We start from the raw sequence: 20,845 nt of genomic DNA on the forward strand, positions 1-20,845 counted from the left end.
CGCGCCGCCGCTCCTCCTGCTGCTGCTGATGCCGCCGCCGCGGGCGCGGCGGAGCCGCGGCTGCCCGAGCCCCTCCTCCCGGCGCCGGCATGCCCCGGCAATCACTGCCGCGCCGCGCCACCCTCCGGCCGGGAGGGGCCCGCGCGGCCGCCCCGCGCCACGAGCGCCCGCCTCAGCAGCGGGGCGGCTACTGCGCGCCCCCCGCTCCGCCCCCCCGCGCGTGGGGCTGCGCGGCCCCGCCCCTGCCCGGCGGCCGGGAGCGCGCCCTCTCCCCTCGGCGGCGGCGCCGCCCGCGCGTTTCCTTCCCTCGCTGCCTGGCCCGGCGGGGCTATGGCCGCTCCCCGCGCCGGTCGGCAGCCGGTAAGTCCCCTCCGCCGTGCGGGAGCCGTGCGGGACGGGCGGGGAGCTCCGTCGGTCGTTACCCGCCGCGGCGCTGGGGGCCCCTAGCGGTAGGTGCCACCCCGGCGCGGCTCGGGGGACCGGTGCCCGAAGGGGAAGGAGGGCGGCGGTTACCGGTTACCCCGTGTGGGGAGGGAAGCGCCGCCGGTACCGAGCTGCCCTCGCTGAGGGAGCGGGGCCGGCGGGTGCCGCTGGGGAAGCCGCTTCAGGGCGGGGGTCGGCGGGGGCTGCGGGGCGAAATAGAGCCTCCGCATGCCGCTGAGGACCCGGAGCTGCCAGGCTTTAAAAGAAATTGCTGTTAAAGGCCCTTGTTTTCAGTTGTCGCCCGTCTTAGGGCTCCCGTAACGTACCGCATCGCGTTTTTCAGGTAGTAAGTGGAATCTTAGCTACCGAAGCTATTGAAGAAGTACTTAACGCGTGGTGGCAAAGCTGTCAGCTTCGCGCTTTGAAGACGCTGAACGCATCCACGCGTTAGCGCTGGAGCGTTAGTTCCCTTTTGAACGTGAAATAAATCGATTCTTTTATGACTTGAGTTTTCTGCTGTGTTTTACATCTCAGCAATGCAAAGCGCGGAAGGGTTCTGGAAGCAACAGGGAGCGGGAAGGATTTGGGGAGAAGTCCTCCACCCTGCCCATGTGTTTAGCTGCATTTGCATTTTCTGGTAGCGGGAAGGTAAATAAAGTACCGGTCTCGGGTGCTCCTTGGCTATTCCCGCCGCCGCGCTGTTACACCCCCGTTCCGCTGGCAGAGCCGTGTGTGAAGCTGCCCCGTGAACTGAAAAAAAAAACCGGAAAGCGGCTGTTGCTTTTCTGAAGTTCTCTTTCCTCGCAGTGGTTTTAATCCAGGGCAAGTGCCTTGCTCTGATTCTCGATGGACACCTGGGGGAGCAGTAGAAGGAAGAGGGGCTGCTTTGAGTTCGGGTGCTGAAAGAGTTACTTGGACCATTGTTAGAGCCCCCATAGGGCCGACCGCGTCCTGGAGTGAAAGGGCTTCATTCATGGTCCCCTGCTTGCTCACAGCGCTGTTGACCACAGCTTGCCTTCTGTCGAGGCTCCCACCCAGAGATCTCCATTTCGCACGTACTGTCTTTAAGGCCTGTATGAATCCTTTCCAGCTGCAGTATAATGCAGTGCAACACATTAATTTTATATAAGTTTTCTCTCTTTGTACATGTTATGTATATGTAGTGAGGTGGAGAGTAAGTATTTCGCAGGCTGAGTCTCATGGGAAGCTGCAAAAATGTCGGGAGAAAAAACCTAAGAGCCAAAATATGAGAACCAATACAAAATTGTTTTGCTGGTTAAAGCATGAAGACTGTGGAGAGATGCAGTAAATCAGCCAAAGTGAGTGAGAGCAGGACTGAGGGTCCACTAAGTGGATAGATTTGGTAAGGGAAGAGAGGAAGGCATGTACGTGAAAAACGTTAAGAGAATGCTATAAAACCAGATGTATAGCATAGCTTTGTAATGGAGGGGGATGATTTTGTATTAGGTTTATAAATGTAAATGATATAAATATAATGATGTAAAATGTATTTATATTGACATCAAATAATATTTCCTAGTTTAACTAACACATGCTGTATAATGTTAAAGAGTTTCCTGTTACTTTCTGGGAGATACTCTGTTTTCAGTTGTGCAAAAGAAATGTAAAATCACTCTTAGAATGCGGTCTGGCCTTTTATAAATCTGTTTACAGTCAGACTGCACAAAGTCTGAGGTACAAGTATTTAGTATTTCTTATTTTTGAAAGTTTGACTTCTGGGAGAGTTTTGGCAGCCATGGTCTGTACAATAGCATACAGTGCTCATCGTTGATTAATTAAAAAGGAGGAAAAAAAATAAAACCTTGTTGCAGTCTGAGAGCCTTCTAGTAGCAACTGCCATTGTCGCATCCAAGAGCAGTATTGCTTTCTCATTTGGACAAGCAGCATCAACAAAAAGGGCCTGATGTGGTCACTGGTGAAGAAAACTGACTTGCTGCTCTTCAGGAAACACAGTGCTAAAGCTGAAACAGGCACAGCTGAGCCAGCACAGCCAAAGAGGTACAGATCTTCTGGAAGTGAGTGCAGTTGTGATACCAGTACTGATACTGGCGCGAGTGTTTTTCTGTGTTGAACTCATCCGAGAGGGCTGCACTAGATTTCCGTTTCCTTGTTTCCTTCCTTGAAAACACACAGGTCAAGAGAGGCCTTTCTGCTTGACCACAAAATGGAATGCTTCCTCCTCCTGCGTAGCAGTAGCTGAACAGTCCCATATGGACCAGTACCGCTGTCATCATCCTTTGCCTGGCACATGGAGTGCCAGCTGTGAGGAACTGGTTTCTTTTTTATCCTCAAGCCTTGATTCCCCACCTGCTGCCTTTTACCACATTGATCCGTAGGCAGCAATGGAGGAACAGATACTACACGTGCTAGATTTTCAAGTTACTTGGATGCCCATTGGTGAAGAGGCCTTAGTGGCATTTACAAATGAATACGCTACTGTCTGTGAAATCACCTCATCACAACTGGGAGACTAGTAAAGTGTCTGCTTGTTTGTTCCTGAATACCTCAAAATACAGTCCAGAAGGACATTCACTAGCAACCTGCACATTGTGCCCCTGTTCTCTACTTACAAGGCTGCCGCTTTTTCCTCTGCCCATCCTGGGTGAGCTCAGGGCATTCAGGAAGATTCTGTCCTGCCTCAGATTTGTTCAGATGGAAACATAGGCCAAAAATGTCACTTTGGTTTTTTTTTTTTTAAGGTTATTTCTAAGGGCTCTCTACATACACACGTATGAAGGAAATCTTGTGATGACTTATGGTTTAAGGCAACCTCAGCTGTATTGTGTGTTGAAATGGGATAGAAAAGGAAAATAGTTGGTGCACCAGAATGCCATGTAAGAAGTCATTTGACAGAGATGAGGGAAGAATCCTGGACTTCTGATGTTTGGACCAATCCCTAAAAGTTGTCTGCTGTTTCTGTCAGACTGAATAAATTACCTGATAATTACCTGATAACTGTGAGTGAAATTGTCAATTGAGTTTTCATTAAATCATCTTTTGGCCAATATTTTTTTTTTTCTACACACCTTTTGGAGGGACTGTTTTGTTCCATACTTGGCTCCTGTGCGTTGCTTTTTATTTTATAGACTGATGTATTAATTCCATGTAATTTTAAATGATCTCCTTTCTTACTCTGCATCTTCACAGAGTTTGCTTTCTTTGTTTTCTTTTTTTCTGCCTCCTCATCCTATATTTTCTGTTCTCTCCTGTGTTATTTTGCCAAAGTTTCCTTTCTGTTCCCTCTACACATCCCATCTGTTCTGTCTCTCTCTCATGCATGTATCTACATCAAGAGATATCAATGGTATGCATACCTACACCACACGTCTACATTTTAGATTTTGACTACCCAAAAATAGAGAGTATTTTTCTACTTGCTTCCAAAATCTCTTTAGTTTCCTACTTAACCTCATGTTGGGAGGCAATAGCAACATTGATGTTTACTGGATTAAATGTAACTTTGGTTATTAGGAAAGTAATTGACTGTGAGTGAGTAATGCGATTATTAGAAGATTAAAATAGATTTTCTGGTTTAATAAATGTCCACACCTGTTTGTGATGGTGGAAAACTGACAACACATGCCCACCCTTATGACTGATGCCCAGGCATCCTTCCGAGGGCTTCTGTACACCCTGGGTAGCTGTCTGGGCCTGGTAGGACCCTCACCTCCGGCCTAAGCACACCAACTTTGATTACTTTTTTTTCTTCAAGATCTGAAGGGCATATTTCAGTCATCTGTACAAGCTGAGTGGCAAACTAGTTATTTGCCTGGACTACTAGTCTGGTTCTGCAGGGGGCTTATGCAAAAAGAGGTGTGTAGTCTGAGACCCATCTTTTGCTGCGGAATAGCCCAGTGTTGTGCAGTTTTAGTCTGAAATATGTGGCAAATTTAAAAGGTAACTTTTTTTTGTTTAGTTTTTTTTCTGAAAGAAAAAAAAAGTCATTTTAAAATGCTGCTTTTGTCTTGGGTGGTGATTTTTGTTTGTGTGCTGTTTTTAATGGACAAGATGACTTTATATAAACCAGTATGCTTGATTAAATGAATTTGCAGAAATCCAGATGCAGTTCCAACTGCATGCTAACCACCTTTAAAAAGGGGGGAGGGAATGAGTGAGATGTGATTTGGACCATCTCAGGCTATCTATATTGTGTGCTATTTTGATGGCAGTATGAATTCTGAGAAAGCAGTAAGAAACAGGAGGTATTTATGGGAATATTACAGCTCTCATAGCATTCAGATTACAAGCTTTGGGTTATTCACTGAATAAAGTTGGAAGAGATGCTGCATGTGGAGACATAATTTAGCTGCTCCATCCAACGGACATGAATTTGCAAAGACTGGCTAGTATGGTGGCTTACCAGTATGGTGACTTAATTGGTTTCAGCATGATTTACATGTCTTAATTTTTGTGTTATCACCATTTTTCTAAATTATTGATATGGTAGTAACTTGTTTTTCAGCTGGATAATGTATTATTTCTTTAAGAAGTAATAAGAATGTAGGCATCACATGGTCCATTTTGTGGATTACATTTCCCTGCTTATTTGTTAGGCTATAGCAGAGTGAAGCTGTATGAGGTGCTGCTGTTGAGGGAGAGACGTGATTCTCTTGAAAAATTTCAGAAGGAAAAATGTCGGCTATTGCTTTTCTATTAAGAGAATGCTTCAGTTGATGGCAGGTGGAACAGGGTCACAAAGTGATTCTTATATAAGGAAGGTGGAGGGAGGGGAGTCTCCAAATGAGAACAGTAACTCTTGGTCCTGTAATGTTTGTTGCATAGAGAACAGAAGTATAAACATGCAAGAGTGTAGGCTTCTAAATCCGCCTGACTGAGACTGTCTTGAGTTGAGCTGCACAGTATTTCTTGAAAGTTTTGTAGTCTTAAGAGCTTTTATTGCAGCATTTTTTCTGAAGCCGATTCCTGAAGACTCTCTTGTGTCTTAGGACAACTGTCTGAACAGTTTAATAACAGTTAAAAATCCCTAAAAAATGGATTTATATTTTTAAATAGAAATAGATACTGCACCTTTCTGTCTCTAGCTTTTAAAGTGTTGCTCTTAATGTAGTGTTGATTTTTTTATTTTGCATGTGTGTGCTACCAGAAATCTCCTCATTATGTCTCATGATCAAGTCAACTCTGGCCATTTTCTTGAAAGAGCTTAGAGGCTGTGTTTCTGTACTGTTTCTTTGTAAAAATGGCTTTTGAGACCCTAAATTATCCCTTTTTAATCATCCTTCAGTTTGCCAATCTTCTCTTTAAAACAAGAACCTTAGGACAAGACATTAAAACATGTTCTCATGAATGATATATGATTATAGTATTATTTCTGCTTGAAATTCGTGTTCTTCTCTGTGGTGTGTGTTCTCCTGCTTGACATTCTCCTTGTCAGGTCACACTTAGCTGGTTATGTGTGAGGTTTTGGGGTGTGGTGGTTAGTGTTTTTTTTTGTTTACTGTGTCATTACCTCTAACAGAAGGGACTGGAAAGTAATCTTGTGGTTAAGGTGCTAAATTACATGTGTGGTGAATGCGATTCATGTTCTTGCTCTCTTAGTCTTTCCCTTTATTACCTCAACTAATATCTTTGTGCTATCTCTGCGTGCACAGAGTGAAGATGATATGTCTCTTCCCCTCACTCCGGGACAGTGCTGAAGAAAGCTGTGCATAAAACACAATTTCTCTATTGGGGAAATTCTTCTAAGTACCAGGTTCTATAATCTGTTTTTACGACTTACCAGGACTTTTCTGTGTTGTGTAATTCTTTTGTCTCTTATCTGAAATGACATAGAACTTGCCATGTACTTTTATATATTTATATTTCTAAAAAAAATATTTTAATTTTCACTCATAACTGTGTAGTGTCATTAACTTTTATGTACTGAAGAAAGATGAAATATGCTATCTTAAAATAGTATTAAAATTTGAGATGTCTCAGAATATCTTGGCAATTGCATAAATACTGCAGAAATTGTTACTGTCTGTCCTGATGCAATACATATCCATAAGAAGCATCTTTGGCAGAAACTTAGACACAAAGAAATTAACAGTCTTGGACATGTGATACGACTCTTGAAGTAGTGATACAGACAGACATCTGTTGAGTACAAGCATAGCTGTAGCTTTCTAAGCAAAGCACAGAGAAGACACCTTGTTTGCATGTTTATTATTTCTCATTGTCCTATGTTTCATGCAGATATTTGGTCAAATTTCAGTGATAAACAGCCAATGTAACAGTGGAAGAACTAATTATTGTTGATTTTCTGTTTCTAGAAAACAGTAAACTCATGAGTTTAATTGCTACATTGTAATTAATCTCTCCCTTCCTTTTGAAAATGAAGTTACAGAGTTAATGGCTATGAGGACTCCGGTTGGCTGGTTCTGCACTTAGCTTTTTATAGCAAATACAGCTGTAATACCAGTTTCCTAAGCTAAATACTTTTTAATTCTGACAGTCTTTTGTGGATGATGTGGTAGTTATTCTATTGACTTCTGGAAATGGTCAATAAGGTTGTGGGTTATTGGTGGTCTGCCCACTGGAATCCAAGTGGACTGGAAAGAAATTAAGTTCTTTCTGCTTGTGTTTGGGTTGGTTTTTTTTTTTTTTTTTTTTTTTTTTTTTTTTGTGTTTGGTTGGGGGTTTTTTTGAGAGCAACAAATGGCTATGAAGGGATTTTGAGGGTAGTCCAGTGTGGTTTAGATTTAGGCTAGTGACATGAAGCCAGAAGGCCTCCCTTCTACAGTTATGCTGAGCATTTTGCACTAGTTTTTAGTGTGGAGGCTCAATGGTTTGTTTTAGAGAAAGTGTCTTATATTGGTGGAGATAGAGGTGGTTTGAATGTCAGGCTATGTAACTATAGTTGTTAGATGTGCTGCTACTCTCAGATGCATTTATCTTTAAGTGGACAGAATACTGACAGTTTTCAGTGTTTCACATCCCTTTTTAATAGCAATTTCCATATGGTAGAATACCCTGAGAAATTTCTTTTCCAGACATGCTTTGAATAAACATTTTTTATATAGCTGTAAGACATCAGATTTTCTCTTTAACTTGTTCACTTTGCTTACACATTTTCTCTCATTGTATTAGCCTGAAATGGAGTTCTCTGATTGTAATAGTGTGAAATGAGAGTTAGTGCAGTCGGTAGTCTTACACAAGAAGTTCTGTGCAAAACAAGAAGAGGATGAATTTTGCTGCGAGGAATGTCCACATCTTTTTAGCTGCAAGAATTCTGAAATTTGTTATGCATACCTGTTATAAAAGGTGGCACTTCTGTGGGCTTCTAAGTGTTAAATTGTTTCCTACTGTTGGCTATATACATGTTCCCAGGAACCAGTAACAGTTTCCAATTCCATGCAGACTGGAAACATAAGAGAAAGGATAGCATGGGCCTGTCACTGTTTATTTTGATAGGGAATGTTTGTTTAAAAATACAGTCCATTTGTATCAATCAAGATACTTCCTTTTGGTCTTACGCATTTTTAGTGTGCTCATTGCTTTGATGTCATGATGCTAGATTGCTAGCTGATTTTTAAAGAGGAATGTGCACCTTTAGACATTTCTAATAATGCACGTAGTGTTATCTCTTAGAGTTCTGGTGTGTAGATAATGTGTTATTTTATATAAATAACAATTTCAGTTCCAGCTACTCAGAATGAGTTCTGGTTGATAACATCCACCTTCCTGTGATTATGGTCTCTGTTTTGAATTCTGCTGCTTAAATTGTTTTTAAATATTTTTTTCTTCATTTCTAAGAGCAAGCCAACTGTCATCTGTTTTCTGTCTAAAGTTTTCAGTTGGACTTGTCTGCTTGATTTTGTTCATGTTTCATGGGTTTTTTTTGCAAAACATGGACTTCACTTTGAGCCTGCAAATAGTCCTGTAAAGTAAATTTGAATGTTTTCTCAAATAATGGAATAAATTTGATTTGACAGATCTTTTTTCAGACTTTTGCTTTTCTTGGTTCCATGTAAATCATAAGGAATGAGTTCTAGCTTACTAGTAGAGTTCCTTTATTGCCATTGCTAATGGCTTTGCAACTCACTTCTCTAATGTATTTTTAAATTATTTTTCTGTAGCAAAATGATGGCTATCGAACTTTATCCTTGTCTGGGCATGTTGGTTTTGGTAGTTTACCTGATCAACTGGTTAAAAAATCCATCAACCAGGGCTTCTGCTTCAACATTCTTTGCATTGGTAAGTAGTATCTGTGTATTTTATAGCTTTGGTAGCATACCTGTCTTTAGGAAGGGACCGTAATTTAAATCCAGTTGGAATGTTAAACTCTTTCTTTAATGTTGAGCATGAAATATAATTCCACCCCTTCCCCCAGCTTTGTATCCATCCTTTGTTTTTATGTTTAGCATTTTCATAAACAGTATGAAGACCAAAAATGTTCAAAATGGATGCCACGCATTTATGGATTTATGGGCAGCTGCTTGGATTCTTTTGAGTAAACTGGGCTACACTCTTTATTTTTACTGTAACAGAGAGTTTCAGATCAAATAATCCTAAAATTCCAAGGTGGTGTTAATGAAATACTTCTAGATTTATCAAATGTTTGCTCTAGTATTTTATTGATAAAACCCATGTTGAACGCTGTGGTTTCACAGCTAGTTACTTAGCTTTTTAAAATCTGTAGGAAATTAGTTCACACTTCTAAAGAAACCAAGGTGTCAAGAGACTGTTCTGCTTATTAATCATTAGAAAGTAACTCTCTCTTATCTGTAGGTTGATGAAAAAATGAACTCAAAGGTAGTGCTCTTTATGAAAAAGGAATGCAAGCAACTATTTTGCTCGGTGAAATCAGTTGACAAGTTTTTGTGTAAATTTGTCAAGTTCCTGTGATAACACTTCCTATGCTTATTGTAGGTATTTATTTGACGTGCAAAATTTCTTCTCCAACCCTTCTGTTTAACTTTAGGGGAAACTGGAAGTGGGAAAACAACCTTGATAAACAGTTTGTTTAACAGCAATTTTGATGATCCTGTGTCAACGCATTTTCTGCCAAGTGTACGACTTAAAGCCCAGACTTATAAACTCCAGGAAAGTAATGTTCTTTTGAATCTGACCATTGTAAACACAGTGGGGTTTGGTGACCAGATAAACAAAGGAGATAGGTAAGTGCCCTCTTGTTGCTATGGTCTGCAGAAGTTTTGGTCCTCAGTTTCAAGTTGATTTTTCTTTGGGCTTTGTAGTAAATATTTGTCTTACATATGTTTCAAATATTTGGTTAACTGCTTTCACTGTGTACCAAGTAAGTATATTTTTCTTCTCATCTAGGAAATTATTTGAAAACTCAGATAAACTCTGCCCCTTTCTTGATGATATAATCTTTTATAAATGTATGTAAATACAACATGCAGTATGAATAGAGTTTCTTTTGTGGTGGACAAAAACAGGGAGAAGGTCAATGGGAGACTTCTTAAACAACCAAACAGGTTATAATGTACTGTAGATTATATGTATTATATCTGCTGGGTTTTTAACAATTTGATTGAAACATATTGAAGACCTTAAACTGGAAGGAACATCACATGGGTTACTGAAGGCCTGTGTTTTTTATGTTGGACAGCTCAATCAGAAGTTGTAGAGGTACCACACTAGTGTCTTTCAGAACTTTTTCTGAGTCTCTGCTTTTGTGAATAGAGGATTTTAAAATATTGAACTGTCTCTCAGCAGATTTTGGTTTTTTTCACCTTAATTGTAAAGAATTTTAGCAATCCTTTGTGCTCTATGAGTGCCTAAATGGTAGTAATTATAAATGAGAGTTAAGATTATCATGAGAACTATGACTTATGTATGGCTGCTAGTGACTTGGATGAATGAGATGCAAGTAGATATTAGTACAGATATTAGAGGTTTTGATATGTCGTACAGGAGCTGCCTTTTAGTCCTTTTAATTTTGTGTAACAACTACTCCTGAGTTTTAATAACATTTGATCTCGTTTATAAACTTTGTGTAGAAGCAGAAATATAAGGGTATGCTGCTTGTACATCTAGTGACACTTTCTTTTAGAAAGCAGATTATAATCTATTTTTAAGTAGGAAAAAGTATACTTAAACTGTACTTATTGCAAATCAGATTTACATTCTTCTCTTACATTTCTCCTTTTCAATTTTTGGTTATTGTTTAAGAGCTCTCTCATGTACAGTACTTATCTTCAGAAGATAAAGGAGGTCCTGTTTCTTGGTACTGGTAATTGCATGTTCTTTCTTGTATCCAAGAGTTTCATATCTTATTTGTATCTAAGAGTTCTGCAGTTGCACAGTTTGCAAAAACTTATAGAACATCACTTGGGAAGATCAATTATAATCATAACTAACTTTATGTAGCTTTTTTCACTAATAGTAGCTAGGAAATGTTTTACCTATATTAGGCCCACAATCCTTTTTTTGAGTAGCCTTTCAGAAATTAAGATTACTCTGTACATTTAATTTTTTGCTGTACTGGGTAGATACTTTGAGCAGCTTTTTGACATGTAAAGCAAAAATCCACAAAACAGTACAAGAGGAATTCTTTTCTTAGTCTGGCTCTGTTTAGGAGTAGCTAATCTTTGGTTGTTAAATTTTGTCTCTACAGCTATCAGCCAATAGTGGATTATATAGATGCACAATTTGAAGCCTATCTCCAGGAAGAACTGAAAATTAAACGTTCTTTATTTAGCTACCATGACACGCGCATCCATGTCTGCCTGTATTTCATTTCACCTACAGGCCATTCCCTAAAAACCCTAGATCTGTTAACCATGAAAAGCCTAGACAGCAAGGTAAGACTTTGAAACAGAGTTCCAAGAATTTGTCTTATTTTCTGAAGCATCTTGCAGATTTTAGATCCTCTACCACCTTTCAGTTCTATATCTGTGTGTTTGGTTTTGGGATGTTTTTTACTACTGGTATACCTTAAGTTCAGTATAAATTGGTTCTGCAAGTAGCTTGTAGTTCATCACCTTTTTATTTACAAATCAAAAGGAGAGAGGGAGATCTGGCAAAAGGTTGAAAAAAGAAACAAAACAAGGTTTAGGAAAAAAAGTAAAAAAATTAGAACCACACCAATTTTACCTTTAAACAAACTGTTAATATCTTATTGTGATTGGGTAGATGAATGCTGTAATATTTTGATTTAAGCTTGTTTCTAGTTTACTACTGAGTTTTGGGACTGCTGGAAAGTTGGCATATAAAAAGCTTTGCAGCACTGCGAAGATATTTGTTATAAATAACTGAAGAGGCAAGTGCCATGAACAGAACACTCTACCCGCATGGCTTTTTCTGAAAAAAACTTGCATTACTGTTTTAAGCTTCACACCTTGATTAGTTTTGGAAGTTTTAAAATAGCAGTTTCTAGTGATTACTTGCATTTTCTAAATTCTTACTGTTCTTCTTTGATTAGGGCTGTGTGAACGAGATGAAGGTGAATGTGTAACCCATTTTAAGAAACCTTACATAATTTGGGTTTAATTTGTTGAATTTTTGAGAAACTTGAAAACTTAACTGCATTTGCTGCTCCTCTAGCCCTTTCCTTTGTGCTTTACTGGAGCCTCTGCTGCTAGATTTTCTTTATGCATTTTCTTGTTCATGAGATGTTTCTTCAGGATAACAAAGGTAAATCAGCTGTCTATTCCACATTTGTGATTGATGAGCACATTTGGTATTTTTATAATTTTGTTTGTGGATGTATTTTGCATTTTGAACTTTCAGTAGCACAGAGGAAGTTGGGGGGAGGTATGGTGGGATAAAGGTAGGGGAGAGCAGGGTCACTTCTTTCTGCTATGGTGTTGGTTTATGCCAGATTGAAAAATTTGCAAAACTACTCTGTAATATGCACTAATAGCTAAAGAGTCTTGATACCACTAAGTGGGACATTTTCATGGAGCTTACTGTTCTACTCTAAGTTTTGAAGTTAGAGGCTGTGTTAAACCACAAAAATATTGTTTCTAGATTGTGCTCTCTCTTTACTGAACTCCCTTTAAAACAGTGTTTCTTCTAAAAGAAAAGGAAATAGATCCATGAGTTCCAGCATCCTGAGAAAATAATTTTCTATCAGGATAAAACAAAAGTAATTCTACTTTGGGGGATTTTAGCTTCTAGACCTACTCAAACTGCTTTGGCTCAGAGAGAACATGAATGGCATGTAACTTTGTTGTTTTATCCCTTTGCAACAGATTCTACTTTCTGGGCTTACTACAGAAATACATATATACTCCCCACCCCCAAAAAAAAAAAAAAAAAAAAAGTAGTATAAACTTTACCTGTAGTTTCATTTCCATCTCATGGTGGAATCATGTTTGTGATGCTTTTAGTACTGCATTCTCCTAGTGGCAATTCAGAACTCAGGATTTCCCAGGATGTGGAAGTCCCTGGGCACGTTTGCTGAGTACAGAATTCCATAAAGAGAGGTTGGTACAGCAACATGTGTACACTGAGTGTATAAATCTATGTCAAAAGTTATCTTCAGTTTCATCCTAAATCCACCAGAGTGTACATTCTTACACTTTTGTTATGGCCTGCTTGGTACAAAATAAGACCAGATTATGCATCTCAGAGGTAAAGAGGATTCTTGGAATAGGATAGGGTCATCCTATAGTCTGTAATCTTGGGAGAAAAAAACAGAGGTATCTGTGGAAACTAATGTTAATCTATTGCTTATAAATTAGATTACTAGCTAAGAATTTTGCCTCTATGTTTTAGACACTGGCAAGCCTTGTAATTTTGCTTAGGACTGAGTCACTACAGACCAGCCAGATTTCATTCACAGATTAAGAGAATCTTCTCTATGCTTTCTTGCTGGGAATTAGTGACTATTCAACTAATAGATCTGCATTTTTAAGTCATTCTTGCAGAATTATATATATATTACTCTTAAGTCACAAAATTACACAAATTTACCTTGTGGGTTTGAGTTTGTTTTTTTTCTTTAGAGTCTTTGGAAATTTTTCTATTGATTTTAAATCCGCCTGCAGGATATCAGCCCATAATAATTTCAAGTATATGTATTTTTTTGCTTCTCTATAGCATAAAGGGACAACGGATGTTTTGACATTAATGTAAGGTGTTACATGAAAATCTTAATTTAAAGGAATAGTGTGTTTTCCCCTTGGCGGGGCAGAAGCAACACTGCATTTCCAGCAGAAGGGTGATCAGAGGCCTGAGTTTTGTGCTAGCAAACACAGAAGTAATGTACATGGATAAAGTTTTATCCTGGTGACTTTATATGGTCATTCTGCATTGCTATTGAATGAGGCAGACTCAGCTGCTTCTTCCCATTGTGCCTGCCTGAGTATTTTGGGCAGCCAGTTCCCTGGGTGAGGGAACTGATTGAAACTGAAAGCTGAAGATTTTTGCTTGGTTGGAGAAACTATCAAGCTGAAAAGGGATCTCTCTCCATGGACAGCTGCACAGATTTTAGTTCTACCTGGCAATGAGCAACTGCAGGCGAGGGGAAGGGCAGGACTGTGGGTTTTGTTGCAAGTGTAGACTTTTTATGTGGGGGTAAAGTGATTCTGTATTAATGGCCTATAGCTTTGTAGCAAAATTCAGTTTTGTAGTTGTGGAGAGCTGTAGCTGGGGAGGAGGCTGGAAGGTAGTCAGATGATTTCCGAGTGACTAGTAGGCATAGGACCGAGCAGTGGGATTTGAGGCACATCTATATGTGGTCCAAATCAATGCAATTTGAAGTCTCTTGTTAGTACAAATATGTGCTTTCAATTAATTTTATTCTTGGATGAAAGTACCGAGATAATAGTTTTCACGTAAACCTTAGATTCTGCAAGCAGAAATTAATTTTTAACAGATTAAGCAAAGATAACTTTTTTTTGTTGCTTATCTAAAGCCAGAGTAGTATTGCTTTTGAATTTTAATACAATGTTTGTGATTTATCGTCAATGTTGATAGCTGTAATCGCAGTTTCTGGCAATTTTGCTTTTCTGTTGTTACTGGTCTCCTCGGTCGTTTTTCTCTGCTATTCATTATATAAGAAATTTTCTTTTAATTAAAGAGTGCTTGAAAAACTTTGTGTTGAAAATACAGAGTAAAAGGTTAATTCTGAGGAGTCTGTGTTCGATCCATTTTAAAAGTTATGTGATAGAAAATCTGAATTGATGTGCCTCAGCTAATTTGATTGAAGCTGTGAATTACTCCTAGCTGTAATAGATTGTTTATACAATCCTAAATTAGCTCAGTTATTTAAAAAAAAGTTCTAGCATTTTATGTGATTTTTAGATATTTTACCCCATGTGTTGGGTTGCATACGCTAGGCAATTGGTGACTATCATCAGATAATCTTAGAAGGCGTACTTGGGAGTTGGCGTGCTATTTATTCATTTGAGCATTTTGCTTGAGATGGAAGAGTTACTTCAAAAACATCCATTTTGAATCCATTCTTGAGATTCCATGCTTAGGCATTTCCATTCAGACAGAATATTCAGAAGAATAAAAGGAATGTGTGTGTGGGTTTTTCTCCCCCCCCCCCCCCCCCCCTTCCTTTTTGCATCTATGATTAAGGAACTCTGTAAAACTCTTGTCTTCTGAAATTTGTATTGTTATTTTAAAATATTTGGACATTAGCATGAATTCTTTGTATCTAGTTCTGAAAATGCATATTTTCGGAGTGGTGATAATATTTTAAAGAAAAATGTGGCAGCTACTACCTTCCTAAGTTACTGTCTTAACTATGGTAGGAAATAGAGCAGTTTACCCTAGTGCAACTGAATTTCCAGTGCTGAATAATTAGTGTAAAGACTGGTAGGCAAGACTCTTCAGTCTTCATCATTCCTCTGCTTGCAGCAGATACTTGAGAAACTCTTTGCTGCAGTGGTGAGGTGAGCAAGGAACCCAAGGAGGAGGCTCGGGGTAGGCACGGTTTGGTAGCCAGCTTCCTTTCCTTTGTGTATTTAAACTATCAACTTTAATTTAACACCCGAACCACGTTCCCCAGTGCTGTAAACTAAAACAATCTATTTTTTTAGCAGAGACATAAATACTTAAAGTAATTTAGTTAATAAGTAGGTGTTGCTGTTCTTTTGAATACTTCAGTGTATGAGACCACCTTCCTTGTTCTTTCCTCAGAATTAATGAATTTTAAGGGAGTATATCAAATAATCTGTTGTTATTTTATTAAATGATGCCAGTGAATGTATTTTTCTGTTTGTGAAGCTTTGATATTAATGGAAAAGTTTGGGCTGTGGGGGAAGTTTTAAAGAGCTTATCACCAAACAATTTAATTTGTAAAAGATGTCACCTCAAAATTGAAGTCTTACACATTTCATATAATTTGTGTCATTAATAGGTGAACATTATACCAATTATAGGCAAAGCAGACAGCATTTCTAAAACCGAACTACAGAAGTTCAAGAACAAAATCATGAGTGAATTAATTAGTAATGGCGTCCAGATATACCAGTTTCCAACTGATGATGAAACTGTTTCTAAAATTAATACCATCATGAATGTAAGTAAATGACAAAAACATTGATATTTCAGTACTAAAGCATCACTATCTAATGCTGATGCATGCCTGTTCTTTCACGATTATCTCGAGGCTTATAGGTTTGTATGTAACAAATTGATCTTTTTCACTCCTTAAAAAGCTTGTATGTTTTATTGGTGTTTCCTCCCTGCCCCCCCTACCTGCAAATCTTCCTGTCCCTCTGCTGTTGCTACCACTTGTTTCAGGAGGCTTTTTCTTTTCTGGCTCAGCAAACAAAAGGAGGTTCTCACTCAAATACTTTTCCTAATTTCCGGATAATTAATATATAATTACTAACATAGATGGACAGCTTGGCTTGCTCTTTTCCTCAGCAGATACTACCTTACATCTGTTAGGAAGTATATTCAGGTGTCTCGTTTCTCCAATATTTTTCTGGTCTTTGTCATAGCAAGTGTTCCATTTGTTTTTTCCTTTCATTTGGTACTTTCATTTGAAATTAGGACAAATTTTCTCAAGGGATTAAAAAGCCAAATACAAATCTGACTTTTTTACTATTGTCCTTTCAGTTCCTCCCAGAAGTATCTGACAGCTTCAGCTGAGCTTGTGGAGCTAGATGTTTTTGCTTTGAGTGCTCCTATTTGCTGTTCATGTGCCTGGTTTGTCAATGCACATGAACATATGTTTGCATGTACAGAGGACTGAAAGGAGGGAGGAGGAGCCCGTGTGCTGGAGTGTATGGCACTGCAGTCCCAACCTCTGGCACTTGTGCCAGGGCGTGAGGATGTGCAGGCTGGTGTTCAGTAGCAGTCCTGCTTTTGGGAAAGGTGATGGTCTGTTACTTACCCCTTTCACGCTCTGCTAGTGATTCATTTTCCAGTTAATGATTTTTTATTTATCTTCATTCAGTCAGTTGTTGCGAGTCAGCATGCAGACAGTCAGTACCCAGCCTGTATTTGTGGCCGTTTGGTCGAGCCCACAGCAGTAACCGTGTCTTGGGTTCAAACCTGTGATCATCTCATGACTGTTACTGGGGGTATGAACTCTGACCGAATGTGTATCAGAGGGATATGTTCTACAGTGGCTTTCTATTTATTGCTGGTACTCTTCCTAATGCAGCTCAAGATGTGGTCGGCTGCCTTTGCCACTGGGGCAAACCTGCTGGATCAGGTCCAACCTGTTGTCCACCAGGAGCCCCATGTCTTTTTCTGCAGAGTGCCTTTCTAGACAGTCAGCCTCCAGCAGGTGCTGGAGCATGAAGTTATTCCTCCTGACATGCAGGACCGGGCATTGCTCTTGTTTGAACTTCATGAGATTCCTGTTGGCCCATTTCTCCAGCCTGTTGAGGTTCCTCTGAATTGACAGCATGCCTGTCTGGTCTATCAACTGCTCCTTCTGGTTTTGTTATTGTAGCTTGACTTTTGTATCAGTAGTTTGACTCGCTACTCATCTCTTCAAAGTGGTTTTTGGTTTGAAATTGCCTGCTGGCTTTTTGTGAAATGGTGTTTTTCTCCCCCTAATTTATTTCTGAAGTGTTTTCAGTTCTGACATAAGAATGCTGAGAGATAAGACTGTATTGGTGTGACTCTTACAGGGGCATTTGCCATTTGCTGTAGTGGGAAGTACGGAAGAGGTGAAAATTGGAAACAAAATGGTGAGAGCTCGTCAGTACCCGTGGGGTATTGTACAAGGTAAATGAATTCTCACAGGTACTTTTATGAGATTGTTGTTGTTGAAGTATAAAATTCCCCATTACTAAAAGGGGCTGGTGTTATCCACTGATACCATATTGATTGTATTTTGGATCAACAGTTTAAGGAGTTTAGCAATTAGTACTTGAGGCATGCACTAACTGGTATTTCATCAGCACTGATGCCTCCCTGGATTCGAGCTATGAGATGGTGTGTGTAATTATTTGGGTAGGTTAGTATGGTGGCAGTACCTCTAGCGCTACCAATTTCAAGGTTTTGTGGTTGTCAGTAAAGAAGAGGGAAAAAAAAGAGAAATTTATCATTGTTCAACTCAAACAGGAAATCAGGACATGTTGGAACATGTTTGCCAGTACTTACAGTTAGTGCTTCAATGTGTGTATTAGAAATTATAAGGAAATATAAGAGGTATAATAAACAATGAGATACCTTTTCCTGGAAGTATAATTAGTATATAAAATAAATTAATCTCAGTGCTGTTTAAAATATATTTTGACAATTTTGCTATTTGTGCGTAATAATAAAATCTTCCTCCTTTAACTGATTAGTGGAAAATGAGAACCATTGTGACTTTGTAAAGCTTCGTGAGATGCTTATTTGCACAAATATGGAAGACTTAAGGGAGCAGACTCATGCACGCCATTATGAGTTGTACAGACGCTGCAGACTGGAAGAGATGGGCTTCAGAGACGTTGGCCCTGAGAACAAACCAGTCAGGTAAAGAACTGAATGTACAGCACTTACTTTCAGCATCCATTCACTTCTCATTTGACTGTATCAGCCCAATACAGAGCAGAGTTCATACACAGAATAGGTTTTCTAAGGGGGAAAGAATTTTTTATTATTTTTTTTTTAAATCAGAGTAAGTATGTAGCTGTTCATTCAATTATCTTCATAAAGAAGCATATGGGATTATATGAACATTGCTTTTAAAAGCATACAAGCTAGTTGCACTTCTGAAATTTTTCTCTTTTAGAATAAAGCTGGGGATTTTAATTTTTGTCATGGAGAATGTGAGTTTTCTTCAGGTATATGCGCTTTATGTAGTTTGAATTATTTTCGTTGTGTATTAGCATGCTGTTTTACTTTCTGTCTGGTTCTGAACAATGGTTTGGTTGGACTCAAAAGTTCAGAAGGAACTAAAGCAAAAACTTACAAAATCATCGGTTACACTTGGCTTCTCACATTATCTGTCATAATAACAAAAGTCTAGCCTTTTCAAGTCAAGAAATCTCTTGCTAGACTGTAGGAAGTTAATACACAATTCCAAAGGAAAGTTAAGCAGAGGGTTAGAAACGCTTTGTTGTTTCATGTAGTAAAGCTATTTTCTGCGAGAGATATTTACAATTTCTGTATCCACTTTGTTTAATCTTTTATTTCCAATTCTGTCATCTCCCTCTCTGTATTCCAACTTCCTTTGGTTGTTTTATGCATGGGACTGTATTTTGTAAGTCATTACAATCCTGATGGGGAAGAACTGATGCTTCAGGATATTCAAGTCATCATGGTTTAGCAAAGTGCTATTATTGCATAGTCACGGTGGGAAACACTGTCTTAAACCAGACAAGAAAACAAAATAAGACTTTGCATTAAAAACAATTTCTAGTGCTTTGAACCAACTGGTTTGTTTACTTTGTGTTTTACTTAGTGTTCAGACTGTCTTTACCCATTCTATTCTGGTGAAAATAAATTACTTCTCTTCAATAGTTGCTTTTAGTGGCTTAAATTCTGTTCTTTCGCTTGTACTTTGCACCGAGGTTCTAAGGCAGTTGCAGTTACTGTAACTCGTAGGGTGTTGATGGAGCAGCATTACTTTGACTAAGTCTAATTTATATATTGTTCATACAATAGTAATTAAATAAGATTCATGTTGCCAGGGGAAGATGCTGGATGTGGGCACTTCTTTCTGAAGCCTTAATGTCAAGGCACATTTAAAGATCTGTTCATTTAGATGATCTCGAGCTGACCATGAACCACAGTGGTCTCTTGACATTTCTCTTGACTTAACGAGAAAGGAATGAATCCTTTTCATAAGCAGAGAACCAAAGGTGAATGATGTTTAAAACCAACTGAAGCTGATGATAGATTTTTCACTACATTTAGGTTTAAGTTTAAGAGCATGTACTAACAGCTCATACCTTGTTATTTTTGTCCACGGAAAGCTAATTTTAGAGATTGTTCATGGCAGTATTGACTGCAAAACTTCTGGCTTTTCTGAACTTGAATTGCACGGTGTACAGCCATCTCAAGATAGGAGTTAAATTCTAAAAATGATTATTCACAGAAATGTTGTCTTCCACAGATGCAAGAATTGTCTTTGTAAAACCCCTAAAACAGTTTGTTTTTTACTAATGGTATAAAGTGGCAGGTTTGTATCAGAATGTTACAGTATTTTATGCTTCAGAAGTTGGTTTAGAAATTCATGGAGATACAGAAGTGCTAAGTCCCCCCTGGTGTATACTTTTTATGTATGGTCCATTAAATGTCAGTTTATTGAGAGCTTTCTGACAAGCCAATACATGTAATCATTAGTTTTGGTAAATTGAATCTATTGAAAACGTCATTGTTTTAGAAGGATGAGAATAGGTATTTCATAAGAATCTAGAAAAATTAACTTTTTCCCAGATTTACTGTGACAGGAAGGGAAAAGTGGGACTGTATCTAGGATGTATGCTTGACCTTTAGTTATATGGCATGGTGAACGACATTGAGGTCTGAAAGAGAAGGCATTTGGTCTTTAGGGAGAGGTGTTTTATGATACCATAAAAAGAGAATTTAGAGGTTCTGTATGTAGTGTAATTAGCAGACTAATGTAGCCTTACTTAATTAAAAAAGCGCCTTAGCTTAATGAATCTACTGAGGAAAACAGTAAAAAATGTCATCCTCAGCTGTGTGATAGGAAACGTCTCTTTCCATAGAGGAAGTTCAGTGTTTCCCATTTTGCTGACTTGTAGATTTAAGTATCTTTCAGAATAGGGACTATCTTGTTGTTCTAGGCAAAAATGTGTTATTAAATTGTCATCCTCTTTATCCTTAAAGATGTTTATAGTTTATGCATATGGATTCTACGAGCTGTAGTTTTAAAGTACAGTTAATATTGCATAGCAGTATATGACTGATGATTAAAATTTTATGTTACTTGTGTAAATAATGATCAAAAAAATCCACGTGACTACTCACAATAAGTAAAGAGCATTTAGGAAGTACAGAGGGATGCTAATTATATAGTTAAAAGGTGTAAGGACATAGACAGGACTTTGGGTATTACAAT

General features: G+C 38.7%; 1 protein-coding gene across 2 annotated transcripts in view; it reads left to right on the plus strand.

Moving 5' to 3' along the window:
• Positions 1 to 97: 97 nt before the first annotated feature.
• SEPTIN10 (septin 10) overlaps positions 98 to 20,845 on the plus strand; it is a 30,497-nt gene continuing 9,749 nt past the window's right edge. For both annotated transcript variants that reach the window (XM_037375963.1, XM_037375964.1), the window contains exons 1-7: positions 98 to 360; positions 8,523 to 8,640; positions 9,368 to 9,563; positions 11,027 to 11,213; positions 15,728 to 15,889; positions 17,460 to 17,556; positions 18,123 to 18,291. In XM_037375963.1, coding sequence (XP_037231860.1) covers positions 331 to 360; positions 8,523 to 8,640; positions 9,368 to 9,563; positions 11,027 to 11,213; positions 15,728 to 15,889; positions 17,460 to 17,556; positions 18,123 to 18,291 — 959 coding nt within the window. In that variant the 5' untranslated portion in view covers positions 98 to 330. The remainder of the gene's footprint in view (positions 361 to 8,522; positions 8,641 to 9,367; positions 9,564 to 11,026; positions 11,214 to 15,727; positions 15,890 to 17,459; positions 17,557 to 18,122; positions 18,292 to 20,845) is intronic.

This window comes from Falco rusticolus, chromosome 2, assembly GCF_015220075.1.
Source record: "Falco rusticolus isolate bFalRus1 chromosome 2, bFalRus1.pri, whole genome shotgun sequence".
NCBI lineage: Eukaryota > Metazoa > Chordata > Aves > Falconiformes > Falconidae > Falco > Falco rusticolus.